Source organism: Rissa tridactyla, chromosome 5 (assembly GCF_028500815.1).
Source record: "Rissa tridactyla isolate bRisTri1 chromosome 5, bRisTri1.patW.cur.20221130, whole genome shotgun sequence".
Lineage (NCBI taxonomy): Eukaryota > Metazoa > Chordata > Aves > Charadriiformes > Laridae > Rissa > Rissa tridactyla.
In genome coordinates this window covers 28,095,359-28,111,840 of record NC_071470.1, presented here as the reverse complement: position 1 = coordinate 28,111,840, position 16,482 = coordinate 28,095,359, and the positions used below count along the sequence as shown (strand labels likewise).

At 37.9% G+C, this 16,482-nt stretch overlaps 2 protein-coding genes across 9 annotated transcripts in view; both read left to right on the top strand.

The window, feature by feature from the left end:
* JAKMIP1 (janus kinase and microtubule interacting protein 1) overlaps positions 1-2,940 on the top strand; it is a 97,418-nt gene extending 94,478 nt beyond the window's left edge. Inside the window, exons 20-21 of the mRNA XM_054203890.1 lie at positions 680-745; positions 2,836-2,940. Of these exons, the coding sequence (XP_054059865.1) occupies positions 680-745; positions 2,836-2,925 (156 nt within the window). The 3' untranslated portion in view covers positions 2,926-2,940. The remainder of the gene's footprint in view (positions 1-679; positions 746-2,835) is intronic.
* A 2,447-nt stretch (positions 2,941-5,387) lies between these two features.
* C5H4orf50 (chromosome 5 C4orf50 homolog) overlaps positions 5,388-16,482 on the top strand; it is a 41,598-nt gene continuing 30,503 nt past the window's right edge. For 7 of the 8 annotated variants that reach the window (XM_054203877.1, XM_054203876.1, XM_054203878.1 and 4 more), the window contains exons 1-5: positions 5,388-7,521; positions 8,949-9,097; positions 9,779-9,939; positions 12,732-12,870; positions 14,933-15,628. In XM_054203877.1, coding sequence (XP_054059852.1) covers positions 7,443-7,521; positions 8,949-9,097; positions 9,779-9,939; positions 12,732-12,870; positions 14,933-15,628 — 1,224 coding nt within the window. In that variant the 5' untranslated portion in view covers positions 5,388-7,442. The remainder of the gene's footprint in view (positions 7,522-8,948; positions 9,098-9,778; positions 9,940-12,731; positions 12,871-14,932; positions 15,629-16,482) is intronic. The other variant, XM_054203880.1, reaches the window with a different exon arrangement.

Below are 16,482 nucleotides of genomic sequence, written 5' to 3'. Positions count from 1 at the left end.
GAAAGGAAACAAGGAGACAGAAATAAGATAGGCTATGTAGACCCAACACCACTCGTGTTTTTGGAGAACCTTTGTGGAAGCAAACAAGGAAAATCCTTTAAAATATGGAGAGCTATGCTGAAGGAGACATTCCCTCTGACTCCGGTGGGAGGTGGCTCTGGTAATCGGACGGAGCTGAATCTCTGGATGGTGTCTTGGTGATGATCTGAAAATCTGTGTGCTCTGTTTTTCTGGTATAGCATGACTATGCCAGAAGCATAGTTATGTTTTATAGGAAATGAAAATAGAAAGTTAAAATGAAATTTAATGGTATCATCTGCTGACTGTCTAGGTAAGTAGAAAAAATTCTGTCAGTTGCAGAGAAAGAAGTGTTGGACTTCTAAGAATTTTGGTGCTAATTGGAATTTTCTGTGTGTATGTGTTAAAATTATGATTAATGAGTGGTGACGATTAGGCTTCCTGGTAATAAACATAATGTTCTAGATGTGCAGCTTGTTTAAAATACCATGGTTTCATGAAAATGTGGTGCAATCCTGCCATGAAAGTGCCTAATATAACTGTATGGGAAGTGTTACATTAATAATGGGCATTTGTTCTCTTAATCTATTTCTTATCTTTTTGATTCGTATACTTTTCAAATTAGATATAATAATTTCTATTTTGCTTTTTTCTGTTTCAGCGAATTCGAGAACTAGAAGATAAAATAGAACTTCAAAAGAGGCAACTCAAAGAAATTGAGGAAAAGGTAAATAAATGGCTGGGCAATGCCAATGGATTTTTGTTTCCATACTAATTTATTTTTCACTGTTGCATTGATTTTAATAGCACTTAACCTAATATCATGAAATCTATTTTAAAACAAGAAAGATAAAATATGAATTCAAGTCATTGCTGCATGAAATGAAGCTCCGTCTCTAATCTGCTCAAAATTACTTGCTGTCTGTTTTTTCTATCAAGTATGGAAAGGAATCAAGGGGTCTGGAAAGACACTAGGCTAGAAGGGGGAGGATTTGTTTTGTTTAGATCAAGAAACAACAGAAAGATTTGTCTCTGTTTGACAGAAGAGGTTATCTCAGCCCTGTTCTTTGGATAATACTGCTTTGCAAAACTTGCAAACGCTGAAAATTAAAAAAAAGTCAATGAGGTGCATGTGGTGAACACTGGAAACAAAAAATATTTCTTGAATTAAGATAGAAACAAGTTCCAAATTAATATCCTTGTTCCAAATTTTCTCCTCTTTTGAAGAAGGTCTGACTGAGGCTTAAGGCAGCAAAAGTATTTGGATCACTGTGGTCCCAAGCAAGAGATGGCACAAGGTTCCTGGACCTCAAGTGTTTCCCAGGTTTGAGGAGTTTAGGGCATTTAGTTCTGCAGGGCATAGGCTGACAATGGGGCTTTCTCTAAGCTCTAGCAAAGTGTTTTAGTTACGTTGCTTTTGCTAAACCAGTGCCTTGACGCAAAGATGAGTCACATCATCTCATTTTCTCTGGTACATATGAGTACAAGCCTGCTGCTGGGCTGAATGGAGAAGTTAGGGGAGCTTTCATTCATATTCATTCATATCAGTGTTATCTACTTATTCTAAAACATCAGAATCTCTAGATGTTGCTATTGCCAAAATGTAAGCCTTTAATCATTGCCATTATGGTTATAGAGCAGATATCGGATTAGACAGACTTCTAATTTTGAAAATGGAAGTTAGCATTATCTGTGCTGGTCCATCAGTGCAATGGATGGGGAAAAGTATTGGAAAAGAAACAGCTTAATCACAAGCTTAGCAGAAAGCTGGTAATGAGGTAAAATGATTAACGTTCTCTTTGCCTTAATGTTACATTAGCAGGAGATCTCAAAAAAGCTTCATCATTTTCTGTTATCCTTCAACTCCTGGATGAGTGGAGGGCTTCCTTCTACCTGTATTACATTTGAATTTTTTTTCCTTGGGATTAAATCCCATTCTGAATTTGACTGCCTGAAGAAAGATTGTGTTGTCAGAGAATCAATGAATGATATACTTCTACTGCATTGTTCTTCTCACGATTTAACATGTCAGTGGGTGCAGACTGACACCTACATGCTGCTGATACTGAGCACAATAATTTCTTGTGGAGAGAAGTCTTACGCTTCTGAAGGAAGGGCAGTGTTTGTAGCTGAGCCTTATTGCTGGTTGTAGCTAAGGGCAATCCACCACTTATAGTTACCCTGTCATGAGTACGGCTCTCTATTTTCCTTTAGGAATGGATTCAATTTTTAAGTTTTATGTAAAATTCTGTCAAATCAGAACATAAGGATGGCAGTATTTTTGCCCTATAGACTCTTCAGCAAACTGTTGTGCTTCTAAAGGCTGTACAAAAGAATAACTTAAAATCTCAGTTTTGTTCTATGAGTCGATACACGAGGAAAAAGTGCAGTTTAAATATGCCATGCTTTTCTCACAACTGATTCTCTACCATTTAAGTTGCATTTATTTTGTGCCCTTGGTTTGGTAAGTCTTGGTTCAGGGAAGATTTTAGGCATGTAATTACAAGTACTTCCTTAACGGAGTCACAGAGCTGAGCCTAATATTTCTGAAGTTACCTAATCCACAAATGGTACCATTTGTAAAGCTGACCTCAAATACTGTATTTTGTACCCTGTTACCCCTTTTTAGAGTAAGACTGGTATAGTGTATCTCTCTTTCAGATCAACTCAATTAATATTGATGTAAGACTAACTGCTGTAAAGTAATGTCATTGGATTTCATATTGCATATCTTACATCTTTTTTCTTTTCTTTTTTCCTCATTTTCTTTTGATCTTATGTTATAGTTTTTGTTCCTTTTTTTGTTTTTTTCACTAGCATTCATTCTGTGGCCTTGATGACACAACTGAGCCAAGACGTGTGGTTGGTATTCTTTATATTTCTTTGTATTCAATTTTTAACGCTTAGATTTTGCTGTGTTTTGAGAATCGTCTTCATAAGACCCTGAAACCATCGGGGAAGGGTATATACTGGTTTTGCTTTCATAGAGAGGAAGAGTCACCTATAAAATCTGACTTGGATGCCTTCAGTTACCTTCCTAGACTTCTGCAGAAGGCCGTTGAGTTTTCAATGAGAAATGGTTTTGTGTTGTAAGATACTGACTGCCCTAACTGCAGTGGGAGCAGGTACCTATTGTCTAGACGGTCAGGTGTTGCTGTAGGATCTTACCTTCTGTCGTGCAGGATGGGGAGGTGGCAAACACTGTTTGGGTTTCAATTTGGTTTTCTAAAAAGCCCTGTAAGCACCACCACCCATAGAAAAAGGGGGTTCATTTTACTTCCTCACGATCTTTGAAGCCACAAAACAGCTTAGGAAATAATAACCTGATTTGCCTTTTATGAGGCAATGTGAAGGTTGCAATGCAACTGACCCTCCATGTGTCCATGCAATATGGAAAGGGTGAGGATAAGAAACCTCTATGTCTCTCCCTTGAGACACTGCCATCATTCCCACTATTCTTTCTACGATGTCCTGGTCCTTTCACCTCGATGCAAAAGACAGAGTGAATTTCTTCAGCTATAGCAGGGGCCATAGTGGCAGCCTCACACAAAACAAGAGGGAAATACAATTTAGAAAATCAGTCCTAGCCCTCTTCCCTGGAGCAATGCAAGTTGTACGCTGCCGTTCAGTAAGGATGCTAACTCAACAGCCTGTTAGAGGATTAAGCTGTGGTTTAAAACTATGGAATATTTACAGTCTTTTTGTTGTTGTTGCTGCTGCTGTTTTCTTTTGGTTTTAAACTGAAAATACACAATGTTTTTACCTTTACAGTTTTTCCAAGTTTTTTCTTCTTTGGAATCTGTTGTGAATTATGTTCATGGAATCTCCTTATAGCTGGAGATCCAGTTAATCAACCCCTTTGAAACAGCAATCAAGTACTGTGTGACAAAGGAGCATAATGACAACAGTTAACTGAAAAAGCTATTGTATTTACCTTTCATTAAGCTGGAAACAGTATTTTCTATTGCCCAGATCATGAGTACTTTTGAAAAATCAGACCTGTGTTATCACGGGCCCTTTTGGGGGTTTATTCGGCTCCCAGTACGTTCAGTTATGAGCTTTCTGTTGGTGCTCTTGAGAACTGAGCATCAGTTGCGTCTGGTCTTTCATTACTAGCACTGCTGCATGTGTTTTATGTTTTGCAATAAAATGGCGGTAAATGCAGATGAGTGGAATGTAATCCAAGGGTATTACTGATTTGTGACAAGTGCAGTAGCTTTCTTTTGGATGGTAGATGGGTGTTGAAAATTAGTTGAAATTGAGCAATATTTTTACAGCATTTTGAGCATTCCTTTTGTGATTTCCTTTATTTTGTTGAAAATTGAGCATGTGCTTATAGAGACGTGTTTGAAGAAAGAAGAAGCCTTGTGGTATACTATTCACCTTACCACAGTTTGAGTTGAATTTTCTGTTCTGTGGAGACTGGAAAGAACAAATGCTATTTTGGTTAATGTAAGTTTGAAAGGGTAATGTTAAAGGAAGTCACCCAACTATTGTCTTTAAATTTTGTCCAGCTTTTTTAGTCAAGTCAGCGTCAGAGGTGCTAACATGTTGATGAACATGTTTGTTTTTAAACACTGTGAAAAGTATACTGGCCAAGTTTAGAGACACTTTATAAACATTCTATAAACTTCATGAGATCACCAGCATTTTTAAAATTCCATTTAAAATATTTCAAAATACTGCTAGTTCAAAAATTTTTATGAGTTCAAGGCTTAGGCCTGATCTATAAGCTTCTGTGTCAATATAGCGAATAGTACCATGGGTCCCCTTTGAAAAAAAAAAAAAAAATTACAAGTATAATTAGTGTCCAGAAAATATATTGTGTTGATGTAACCTGCTATTCTTCCTGTTAACAGCAACTATTTAAGTAGTTAAATTCAAGGTTGGTGAAAAGCATTTTGAGGGGCTAACACAGGGATAATGGCTGTGTAGCCAGATAGCTGCTCAACTCTCGCATTTCTAGGAGCGCACATCATATTGTGGTGCTAGCGTGGAGGGCAATTCCCTTTAACTCATCTTGCCAGAGGTGAATCTGTTTCTGATTAATGTAATGCAGCAAAGCCTATTTTAAGAGACTTAACTATAGTTGGACTCTTGAACATTGTTCGTTATTTCAAGGCAAATCAGATGGTTTACTTATAATAATTGTGGTTCTTGTTATTTTGAAGCTAATGGAAAACTTTTAGAAAGAGATTGTGGTGTCTGTGAATTTAGGGCTGGATACCGACATTTATTTCTAAATTAATGTTACCTATCTAAGGCTCAGAAGACTTTTTTTCTTTTTTTTTTGTTTGCTGTTGTTTTTGTTTTCTGCTTTTGTTTTTGTTTTCTATGCAGGCTATTAAAAGAACCTATGGAGTGAACAGCTGAGTCCACGTGCAAAAGCATAGAAAATATTTATTGAGCAGCTTTAAATTGGTGCATTTTTTTTCATAAAACGGTTTGCATAATACTTGAAGCTGCAGAATATTGGAATTTAAAATTAGAGATTTTTTTAAAGATATAGCTTCAAGCTGGAATAATTTGATAATCAAATAAGGACCAGCACATCATAAACACTGAAAAAAAATCTAAACAGAATTTACACTGTCACACCAATCAAACACTGGGAAAAATACAAGTGCAATTACTGGCTGCTATGTGAACTGTTATCTACCAAATGGTTTTCTTACAGTACTTGAGATCTTTGTCTCCATACTGCATGCTTTCAACAAACGTGGTTTGCATTTCACCCAGGAAACACAGAATCTCCTTTTTGATATCTATATAAAAAAGCTAAGTGTTTGACAATAAGTTCTCTATAGTAAATAGCTGACAGGGAAAAAAACTGTTCAAAGTTGAAAACAAATAGAGATTTACAACCCTGCAGTGGTAAAAATTCATATTATTTTCAGAAGTCAGAAATCCAAAGGTGGAGAAGAGGTGGGTTTTGGAGAAAGAGAAGATGGTAGATTGAGCTAAGAAAACTTTGAAGTGGGTAAGAACTGTGAGGGAGAAATTATTTTTTGAATCTTTATAGAAAATCAAGGCAATAACTTCTAAAGATAGCACTGGGAGAATGGAAGGTCCCGAGGCGGCCTGAGAGGCCAGGAAAAGAGAATGCATGATACGCTGTGCTCAGTTATCTCTTCAAGAAGAAAGAGGGGCTTGAAGAAATGGGTGTGTAGATGAATGTGATAAGCAGAGAAAGAATTGGAAATAAATGTTTAGAAATCATGGCAACCTCTCAGGTGAAATATAAAAGTGAAATTACCAACCAGGAAGCAAAAACGGCACAACCTCAACCAGCAGAGGTAGACAAACAGTGAAGGACATTGACCACCTGAACGGCAAGAAAAATTTTGGGAGAAGCACAGATTGAAAAAATAAAAGCTGAAAAGAGTTGTTTAAGATGGAGAATGGTTAGAAAATTCAAAAATGTTAGGCTTTTCTTTCAAAGAGGGAAAAGCAAATAATTCTTTCAGAGCTGGAAAGGCAATATGAAGAAATAGATAATTTTATTTATTTCTAGAATGTTGAGGCAAGCTGAAAATATTAAGAGCACAATATTAAAAGGCAACTTTCTCCTCCCTCACATTTTCTTGAAAATCATCTTTGTGTAAAAGGGCTACAGAAAAAGCTACAGAGAAACAAGTCTGCTCCCATGGACACACTGAACTCCAACATGAATGCAGAGTGGAATAAGATGGTTATGGTAACACACCAGATGATAAAGTGGAAATTGTGATTGAAAAAAATAACACAAGGCAAAGAACGATCAAGGCAGCACAAAGAAAGCTGAGGACAAGATTTGTCATAGCAACTGAATATCTCACTGTTGGAAGTGCAGGAATCAGCCTCAAAAGAAGCCAGTTTTCTCAGATAATTTTTAGGCTCTGAAGTAGAGACCAGAGATTTACTCTTCACAAAGAATCACCAGACAACGTCATTTAACCTGCTGAAGGAGCTGACGCACTCCACAAAATTCAGTCAGATGCAGGAAAGTGTGGCTTGTGTTGAGGGTCTGAACAACCCTGTTTCCTGGTACGAAGCACAATTTAAATTGGAAACGAGGATCATGCAGAAGTTTGGAAAGTCGATCCCAAAAAGAATGTGTTGCTCACAATGTGTTATTCGAAAGGTGCAAGCGTTTAGAGGATGTGTTTTCAAAACCAGATTTTTCATGTTTTAGTTAAAGCTTTTAGCAGTGTGATGACAGAATGTGAAAAAATGAGGTCTTCACTGCAAAAGGGAGTGTTTTGGCAATACTTTCAAAAGAAGGACCATAATTGGAGATAAACAGAGGTTGGGGTAACCAAACAAGGTGCTGACGAAGGAACAGAAATTGAAAAGTGTGATTCACTTGGCAAAGAAACACTCTTTCTTCTCATAGACATAGTTTTGCTCATTGCTGCTTTGGAAATGAAACTATAAGCACAAACATGGGATGGTCACAGCATGTGGCTGCAATGGTAAGAGCACTGCGGAGACAGGAGATGGTCTTGTTACAAAGCAGGAAAGGTATGAGCAGTTTTCGTTTTCTAATTTTTGTATGCATTTTGTTACATTGTAATTCACATGTGATAGTTTTCTCAAAGAAACTGGCGGATTTGGGTGACATTTTCCATGACATTCACGATATTTTTAATCTGTGCTGAGCTAGCAGAATTTGTAATTTTGGAAAACTTTGCAATCTTACTATCCATTGCATATTGATATTTATTACAGAGCTGGGAACAGGTGTAATGACTATACTCAGTCCATGCTGAGCCTGATTTCCACTTTCTGTGGCACAGGTTTTCGATCATCTCTCCCAGCTATACAAGTGAAAAAGGAAACATTAAGTTTCTTGTTTCTGATATCAGTCATAACAGCTTTCCTGGTTTTGTGCTGAAGTACTTGGTAGTTTTCAGGATGGAGTATCAGAAGTGTAGAGGCCTGATGGATCATGAGGTTTGAGACCAACTTCCGAAATTGTTGTATTAACCTTCATTATACCTATATCAGTGAATGAATAGGCACTTCCAAACAAGAACATCTATTAGATATAAGTGAGTAGAAATCAGAGTAATGATTTTAAATGTCAGTTTATTTCCTGCCTGGTCCATCCTCTCCATTTTTATCTGTTGGCTACTTTCTGCAAAATATATGCTAAGAATTTTTCTTTTTACAGATTATGAATTGGATACTAGCCTGGGGCGGAGATGAAAATGACATTAACTTGGCTTTCACTGTAAATTGTTAATTAGCAGAGTACGGATATCCACTATTATTACATATTGCTTTTGCAGAGGTGCTCAGGGCTACCCATTATCAGGGAGCAGGATGTCTATTCGCTTTGTAAATAATAAATACAGAGAAAATATTAGTGTCTTAAGGAGCTAAAAATCAAAGATACCGTTCCATTTGTCAAATTATACAGGCCAGGGGAGAGCCATGATTATGTTGAGAGGTCTCAGGAATACATGGTCTCTGAGAAGGGACTGGCTTGTTAAGTCCAGAGGAGATCACAAAGTGGTTTGAATTTTGTTCTCCCTGTGGGTTTATACTTTGTTTTTCCACACCTATAGCTTTTAAGTATCATGGCTTCTCAAGGGACTGAGGACTCCTTGAATCTTTTCAGCTCTATATGTCCTTGTGCAGCTGACGTAAGGCCAGTGAGTGATACAATGGGCCAAAATACTAAATTTTTATGCAATTCATTATGTAACATATGTGGATAGCATATATCAAAGCATGGGACAATAAGAGAACTGTTTGTTTATTCTTTTTGCACTGATTTTGTGCTATTTTCTACTCTTCAGTGGCAAAAATAAGTGGTACTCTTTTTCTTCTTTGTCCTGTAATTCAGCATTTGTTTACAATAAAAAGAAAAAGAAAAGAATAAAAGTAATTGCATTATTTCCTGGAGAATAGGTCCAAACTCAGTGGTTTAATTCCAATTACAGATCCAATTCCAAATCAATACAAATGTAGCAAAAGTAAAGACATTTCACAGATGCCATTTATAGGACTATATCTACTGAAGAGAGTTTCTGGAAATGAAGGTGAACTGCAAGCTGAAGAACTTTTAGAGCTATTGCTAAAAGAGGCAAAGGTAAAGAACGCAACTTAGATTGCCTTCCTAAGCCCAACTTTAAATACTGCTTTTTGGCATGGTTTCATAGCCTGTCAGAGGTGAAGTAGACTTTTAAGCAAAATACTGAATGCGGGATTCCAAAATACCCGTTAAATATACTGAATGTTTCTCTGAAATAGCCATAGATTGCCTTTTGAATAGGAAATATCCTTTTTTAATCTTATGTCTTGAAACAATACAAATATCATACTTTTATCCAAAATAAGCATGGGGCTTTTTTTGGTGATAACATACTCAATTTTATGAACTCCTCTGTTTAGTAGAAAATTAGCCTCTTTCAAAACTTTGATGCCTAATTCCTTCATGAATTAGTCTAATTGAATCTTTTATGGGGATCTCATGTTGTGAACTGCAGCTCCTTTCATACATGCTGAATTACTTTGGGGCTAATGAAATGAGACTTTCTCATAAATAATAAATGTGTTCTGCATTGAGAAAGACTGTTCATTTGATCAGCAGAGGCTTAGATTCTTTTATTGCATGCTTAGACTGTAGTACGTTGGGAACCTAATAATTTGGTGTTTTTTCATCATGGATCCTTCATCTGGGAGAGAACAAGAATTTTGTTACTGTATTAAAATGCCCAGTAATGAAGGATTTGATATCCTGAATTTAAATATTAAAATTGATACTTCCCAGATTTTCCAGGAATTAGAAGATGCAAGCATACCTGATGACCAAGCAAACAGTGCTGGAGAAGAGAATTTGAACCTCAGAATAAAAGAGCTGGAAAAGTCGGAGCAAAAACTGAAAGGTGTTCTAGAGGACTACGTGGAGTCAGATTCTGTCCTAAGAAACAGGTAAATAAGAGGGGGTTTTGCATGCAAAATTAATGTGACGTGACAAATGTACTCTTCCCTTTGCCCCATGTACTGGCTATCAAATAATACATGCAAAGCTAGCAAAAAGAAAGACTTCATGTGTTTTTTGGGGTGCCTAGTAAGATGCACGTGTAAGTGTTTTGTGTAGCTGTGAGAAAAGAAATGCAATATTCAATGTTTTGTTTTTATTATTTAAATTGGATATACAGCATCATCTAAAATCTTGTAGCAAATGACCAACCAGATAGCTTTCTCAGGATGTTTCATTCTTAAATATTCATACGGTATAAATTCTGCTTGTAAAATTGTCCCGGTTTCAGCTGGGATAGAGTTAATTTTCTTTCTAGTAGCTGTTGTATTTTGGGTTTGGTGTGAGAATGATGATGATAATGTTGTTTTAGTTGTTGCCAGGTGAAGTCTTAAGTTAGTCAAGGACTTTTTCAGCTTCCCATAAAAGCTGAGAGGGAGCACAGACGGAATAAGCTGGCCGCCAGAATATTCCATACCATAGATGTCATGGTCAGTATATAAATTGGGGCTGGCCGGTGGCCAGGGATCTGTGATCGCTGCTCAGGGTGGCCTGGGCAACCAACCACCGGGTGGTGAGAGTGACTTGTGGTGTTTTACTTTATTTTGTATGTTCTTTTACTGTTATTATTATTATAATTATTAGTATTTTAATTTTCCATAATTTTTCTATTAAACTCTCTTTGTCTCAACCCATGAGGGTTTTTTCCTTTCCTTTCCTTTCCTCCCTCTTCTCCCTACCCTACTGGGGAAGGGGTAGGGGGGAGTGAGCGTGCAGCTGCAAGGTCCTAGTCTCTGGCTGGGGTTAAACCATGAAAAAAAACATATTCCTTTCATTTTAAGGGTTTCTTTTCAAGAGTTAATTTGGAATTTTGTTTTGCAAAAAAAGTTCCTTGTTTCAGAAAGCTTCCTCTAGTTCAGTATGTTAATGCTAATAATTACAGTAACTAAAGGCGCCGTTAAGCATTAATTATGTAGTTGACTACAACAATAAGATCAAGTTTTTGATAGTCAGCAACTGCACTGTTCCAAACAAAGGCAAACAGTTAAAAGGCTAGAAAATAGAAATGTCATTCAATATAATTATTTATATAATTTCTTAATTGCTTTGATTCATCAAGGAATTTGTCCAGAAATGTTTTAATAATTGGCTTTTTGAAAAAATAATAATGAAACTTTTTTGAAATAGAAGGTTTCATAGGAATGGGGCTATTTTAACAAAGATTTCGGGGGGGGGAAATGGGAAGAACTTTATTTAAAGCCAAACCAAAGAAAGTATGAGAGAACAGTTCAAGCAGAGCAAATGACCAGCTGAAACTTGCCTGGGATATAGGAAGCTTGTTTTCTGGGATCTTAGCCAGCCAGTAGAAAGAAAAGCGATCCTGTGCCTGAAGTTCTTGTGGCTGAAGCACAGACAGATGAGATGAGCAATGATGGCCAAGCTATTGGAAAAAATAGGGAAGCAGAGTCAGTAGTTGTAACTAGCCAGGGCAAAATTTTGGGTGGATGCGTCCCAGTTTCCTTTGATACCAGTGTCAGACCATGCAGTGCCTGCGGTGGGGAGGACCTCATCAGGTTTACTTCAATACATTAATAGACACTTATTTAATGATGTGCTTTCTATTTTAATCCTGTTGCTTCAGAAGTATGTTTTTATGTGAGATTTTTGTATGAATGTAGTGTTGTCATGCTGGGGTGGAGGTAACAGGAAATTTTGGCAGGTAGGGGCAGTAGGACAAAGCTAGAAGATAGAGGTGGTCAGGGGAGACAAGTGAAAGACTGTTGAAGGTTGAATGAAGAAATTCAGGGAAGAAGATACGGTACAGCACAGTTCTGAGAGGCACAGGGGGTAACGTGTGCGTCTCTAAGATGAGAAAAGAGGGGGGCTTTAGTACCTGCCACAGGAGATGAGAGACTGGAAAAAAAAATCCTTAACAAGAAAAGGATGCTTTGGAATTCACAACTGTTTAAAGTATTGAGAAAATTTGGATGTGTAGGCTGAAAAGGGAAGGAAAACTTTAACGAAAACATGAAGCTTGCTCTCGTGAACTATTTTAGGTCCTCCTGCTATGCAGAGAAACCCTATCACATCACACCACATCATCTTACACTTCAATTTTAATAGCAACAGGTGAAGTGAAACCTGTATTTTGTCCATGAAGCTGGATTTTGACAAAGTCAATACGGTTCTGCATTATAGGTTTCAGTACCCACTGTGACGTATGTTACAAGTAAGATGCTTTCCCTTTGGTCAGTAAAACACATAATTATTTGTAGATTACCTGTAATTCTAATTTTGATGGGAAACATTTACTGTCATCATAAAATTTGAATTTGCTAACCGTGAACCTAGCAAAATCAGATGATCAGATACATGCAGAGACCAAAGCATTGTGGTTGTCTTTATGGTAAGTTGTTACTTCGTATAGCATGCCAAGCTTCAGTGAGCATTAATCTTGTAAATGTGTTTGCTTGTGGGTTTTGTATGAAGCCAGCAGAAAGAGAATGAACAGAGATGTTGCCTTTAACAGTTCTGAGAGTCTCCAGAGTAATGTGCAAACCCCAGTACACTTGGTAAGAATTAAGTGTTTATTATTAGGGATCAACAATTTATTACTATTTTATTGTTGGGAGAAAAATGGAAAAGTAAACGTAAATTAATGCATTGCTGATGACTGCTTATCCATCTGGAAATGTACTGTGTGGAATTTACTCAGCAAAGATCTTCATTCTCACTATCACAGGATGAAAGAGCTGGAGCTGTCACACAAAACACTTCTTGTGACAATTGATCAACTAAATGTGAAGTTGCACCAGGTTGAAAATGCAAATGTGCGTGTTAAAGGGAAACTGCGAGACATTCGGGAGGACCTGATCAACTTGGTGAGGAGGATATTGTTTCAAATGAGCTAGTTTAGCTTCTCTTTGTGGTAATAATTTATAAGTCAATCTCATCTCCAGTGATCTCTCTGGTTTTAAGCAATCAATCATCTCAGCCTTTCTCTTTTTCTATAACCACAGGAATCAGAAGAACTTTTTGGTCTTTTTTTTGCCCCACTTTCCATTTCTCTAATGTTTTTGACAGCCCTGCCAATATTCCTCTCATTTGGGCTCTTGATCTTTGAGATATACGCTCCCACTTCCTTCTTTCTCCCCAGAACCCACTCACCCTTCTCCCTAGGTCAGACTTTATCTTTCTAGCCTCATAATAAGCATTTTTTTGATTCCCTAGCATACGTGATACAACAGCATAACACAGCTAATACAGCCGTTTTTGTAACGAAATGCAGCTGCTCAGCTTGTCATCTGGCTCTTGAATTGCTCAGGCATTTTCAAGCTGGGCCCCACCTGCTGTTGCATCCACTTTAAGCTTCCTGCTTAGCTTTGTGTCCTCTTCCAGCTTTCCCAGGTTGGTTTGGGTCCTGCCTTCTTCCCTGTCACGCATTGTCACATGGGCCACTGCTCTGCAGAGCCCTTGCTGGTGTGAGCCCTCCTCTGCAGAGTGCCCTTCACTGAAGCAAGCTGATCTGCTCCCTCATTGCCAAGAACATCCCACTGCTGATTTCATGCCCTCACAACTCCTCCTCCACCATGTCTGGTGTGAAATTGTCAGCCCTCGCGTCTCCCAAGTGCTAGTACTTCTTCAAGTACATGTTTTGTATCAGGAAGGTCAGCTGTTGGCTGGTAACAAATACAATGGGCGTTTTTACCTAGTTTGCACAGCTCACTGAGTGGATCCATGAAATTTTTACCTAGTTTGCACAGCTCACTGAATGGATCCATGAAAATGGAGAAGGAATGAAAGCTATTCAGCGATGACCTACAGTGAAACAATGTCTTTTGATTCTGTTTATAATAAGATACACTTTCATTGTCTCGGTATAAGTCAAAGTTGAATAATCTGACAGAACACTAGTGCCATGCAGTATGACTCATAAGTATGAACAATAGTCTTTGCTTTTTTACTTAAAAGTTAAATGTATTTTTTTTTTAAGACTCAGGAAGCTTAGACATATATTCTCATCAACAGTTAACCAAACTATTATCCCACACCTCTCTGACTTCACGTAACATTTCAACCTAGTGTTCCTGTCCTTGTTGGTGAACCCCTCGGAGAGGAAAATACTGGAGATCAAAAAGACTGACCTAAGGAAGTCCTTGAAGAAATACAGTAATGTTTCTGTGCCTTCAGTCTTGCTTCAAAGTTGCCACAATGGCCCTATGATACGATACTGGTGGCTCTCACTCTGCTCAAAACAAGGGCAGCATGTGAATCATGAAAGCCTCCTCTGTCTTTCATTGACATCTTTCACCTCTGTATGTCTCTGTGTTCAAAAACACTTTGGCACAAATGAAAATACCAAAGTGTTTCTCAAACTGATTCAAAAGGCATCTGTTCCTTTCTCCTTTTTCAGGGGGTTCATAAAAGGAGCTGACAGATGACAGGTATGGTGAAGGGCAAAGGGCAAAAGCTTGGTCTCTGAAAGGTGCATTTTATATTTTCTATAATAGAACCAGAGCTTCTCTGCCTGTAACATCTCAGTGCTACACTACTGACAGTGCTAATGATATGTTTCTATATAGTTCAGAGCTCGTTGTATGGATTCCAGTTCAAAGGTTTCTTTTAATTTAATGTGTTCTATAAAACATGCAAAAGTTTAAAAACTTCCTGTACTTTATACACTGCTACTACTACTAGATGTGGGCGAGTTTGTGTTGTTTGTTTGTTTCCTGCTGAGATGTTTCAGTGACAGCTGAAATGACAAAACAGTAGGTAATTTTTTCTCTAAATGCAGGATTTTACTGGTTTTAAAAGAATTCTGCTTATGTCATTCCTGAGCTTTCATAAAACAAATGCAGAATTGTTGCAAAATTAAAAGAAAATGATAAGGGAAGAAGAGATTTAGTATTAAGATGTTAACCATACAACTCACTGAAATTGTAGGTTGAAAACCAAGAAAAGTCAGAGAAGAAGCAAAAGCAAAAATTACGTTGGCTTCAGGAGCAGCTGAAGACAAAAGACGATGAAATAAAAAGCCAGTCAGAGTATTTTGAGCACTACAAACAAAGGCAGAGACAACAGACAGCAGTGTTGAGAGAAAGGGAGTGTTACCTTCGGGGTGAGGTATCTAGGCTGGAAAAGCAAGTCCTAGATCTTAGTGCCCATATTGGTCTTTTGACATCCCAGTTAGAAGAGGGAATGGTGCAGTATCTCCAACAGAAGCTGGAATCATCATTCAGTGGGACTCAGGGCTATAAACACTCTGATGTGGAAGTAATGGAATTGAAAACTTGCATGGAAAATGTGGAGCATGACATGAAAAGACACCTCGAGACACTTCAGCAAAATCTGAAGCTTTTAAGGGAAAAAGAGGAGGACAAGAGAAGAGAACAGGCAGACCTGCTGAGAGAACTCCAGTGCTCTCTGGACACTGAAGACTTTCTCAGAAGAAAATTGGAAGAATCTTCCCATCACGTTTATAGTCTGAAATTATCTGAAATCAAACTACAGGAAAAAATGGAGGAGCTTTTAGATGAAAATAGGGCTTTAACACTTCAAGGTAGAGTGCAGTTGAAAAAGAAGAAAGAAAAGGATTTATGGCGTACAAGACTGGAGAATGGAGAAAACAGTGTTGGCCTGGTAAGTAAAAATAATGGAAGACGTAATTAGCTTTTATCTTGATATCACCCTGGATTACACCTGTCATTCGATGTGCAATTGAGATGCAAGTGTGTGGCTTTTTCCTTCCTGCATTTTTTTCCTTTATTTCTGTAGGTGCATTAGTACTCATAGTCTCTAATTCACACCCACTGGAGTCAGTAGTTGGATCTTCATTGCATCAGTGCTTTTATCAGGTACATATCGAGGGCATTTCACAAATCTTCTTTCCTTAAGATTTAAGTGACATGCCCAAGGCAAAAGGTCTCAGTTTGTACTAGAAGTAGAGCCCAGAAGAACTTCTGAAACCTCTGTCCTGTGGACGCCATTCCGTGGAGGAGTACACTTATGGTTGGGTGAGTTTTCACATCCTATTCATGCCCAAATGCTGAAGAAGAAAGCACAGCTGACAATAAATCTTGTCTGTGAGATTTTTCTGGATAACGGTAGAGAAGGGAAGATGGATTCAGTATTCATGACTGGGAGCGAGTTGAGATATTCAATGGTTTGCAGCTCCGTAGCATTGTGATATGCCCTGAATACACTGAATGGGATTTGTTTGCTTCACTCCAGCATTGCATGGGAAAGCTCTGCATACGCTGTAATATGGCATTCAGCTTCTGCCAATTCATTTTGCTGACAAAGAGCAATTCTTTTCACAGAGAGGACTCAGACAAAGTTTTATTCTTTACGCACTGAGGTGGAGGGTATTTTTATTCTGAGGATTTGTTAAATAAAGTGAAATCAGCTAAGCCTCACACTCACCTATTCCGTTCAGATTGTGACCTGATATCCGAAGAACTCTCCTGATTTTAACTGCAGTTAACTGAGAGGTA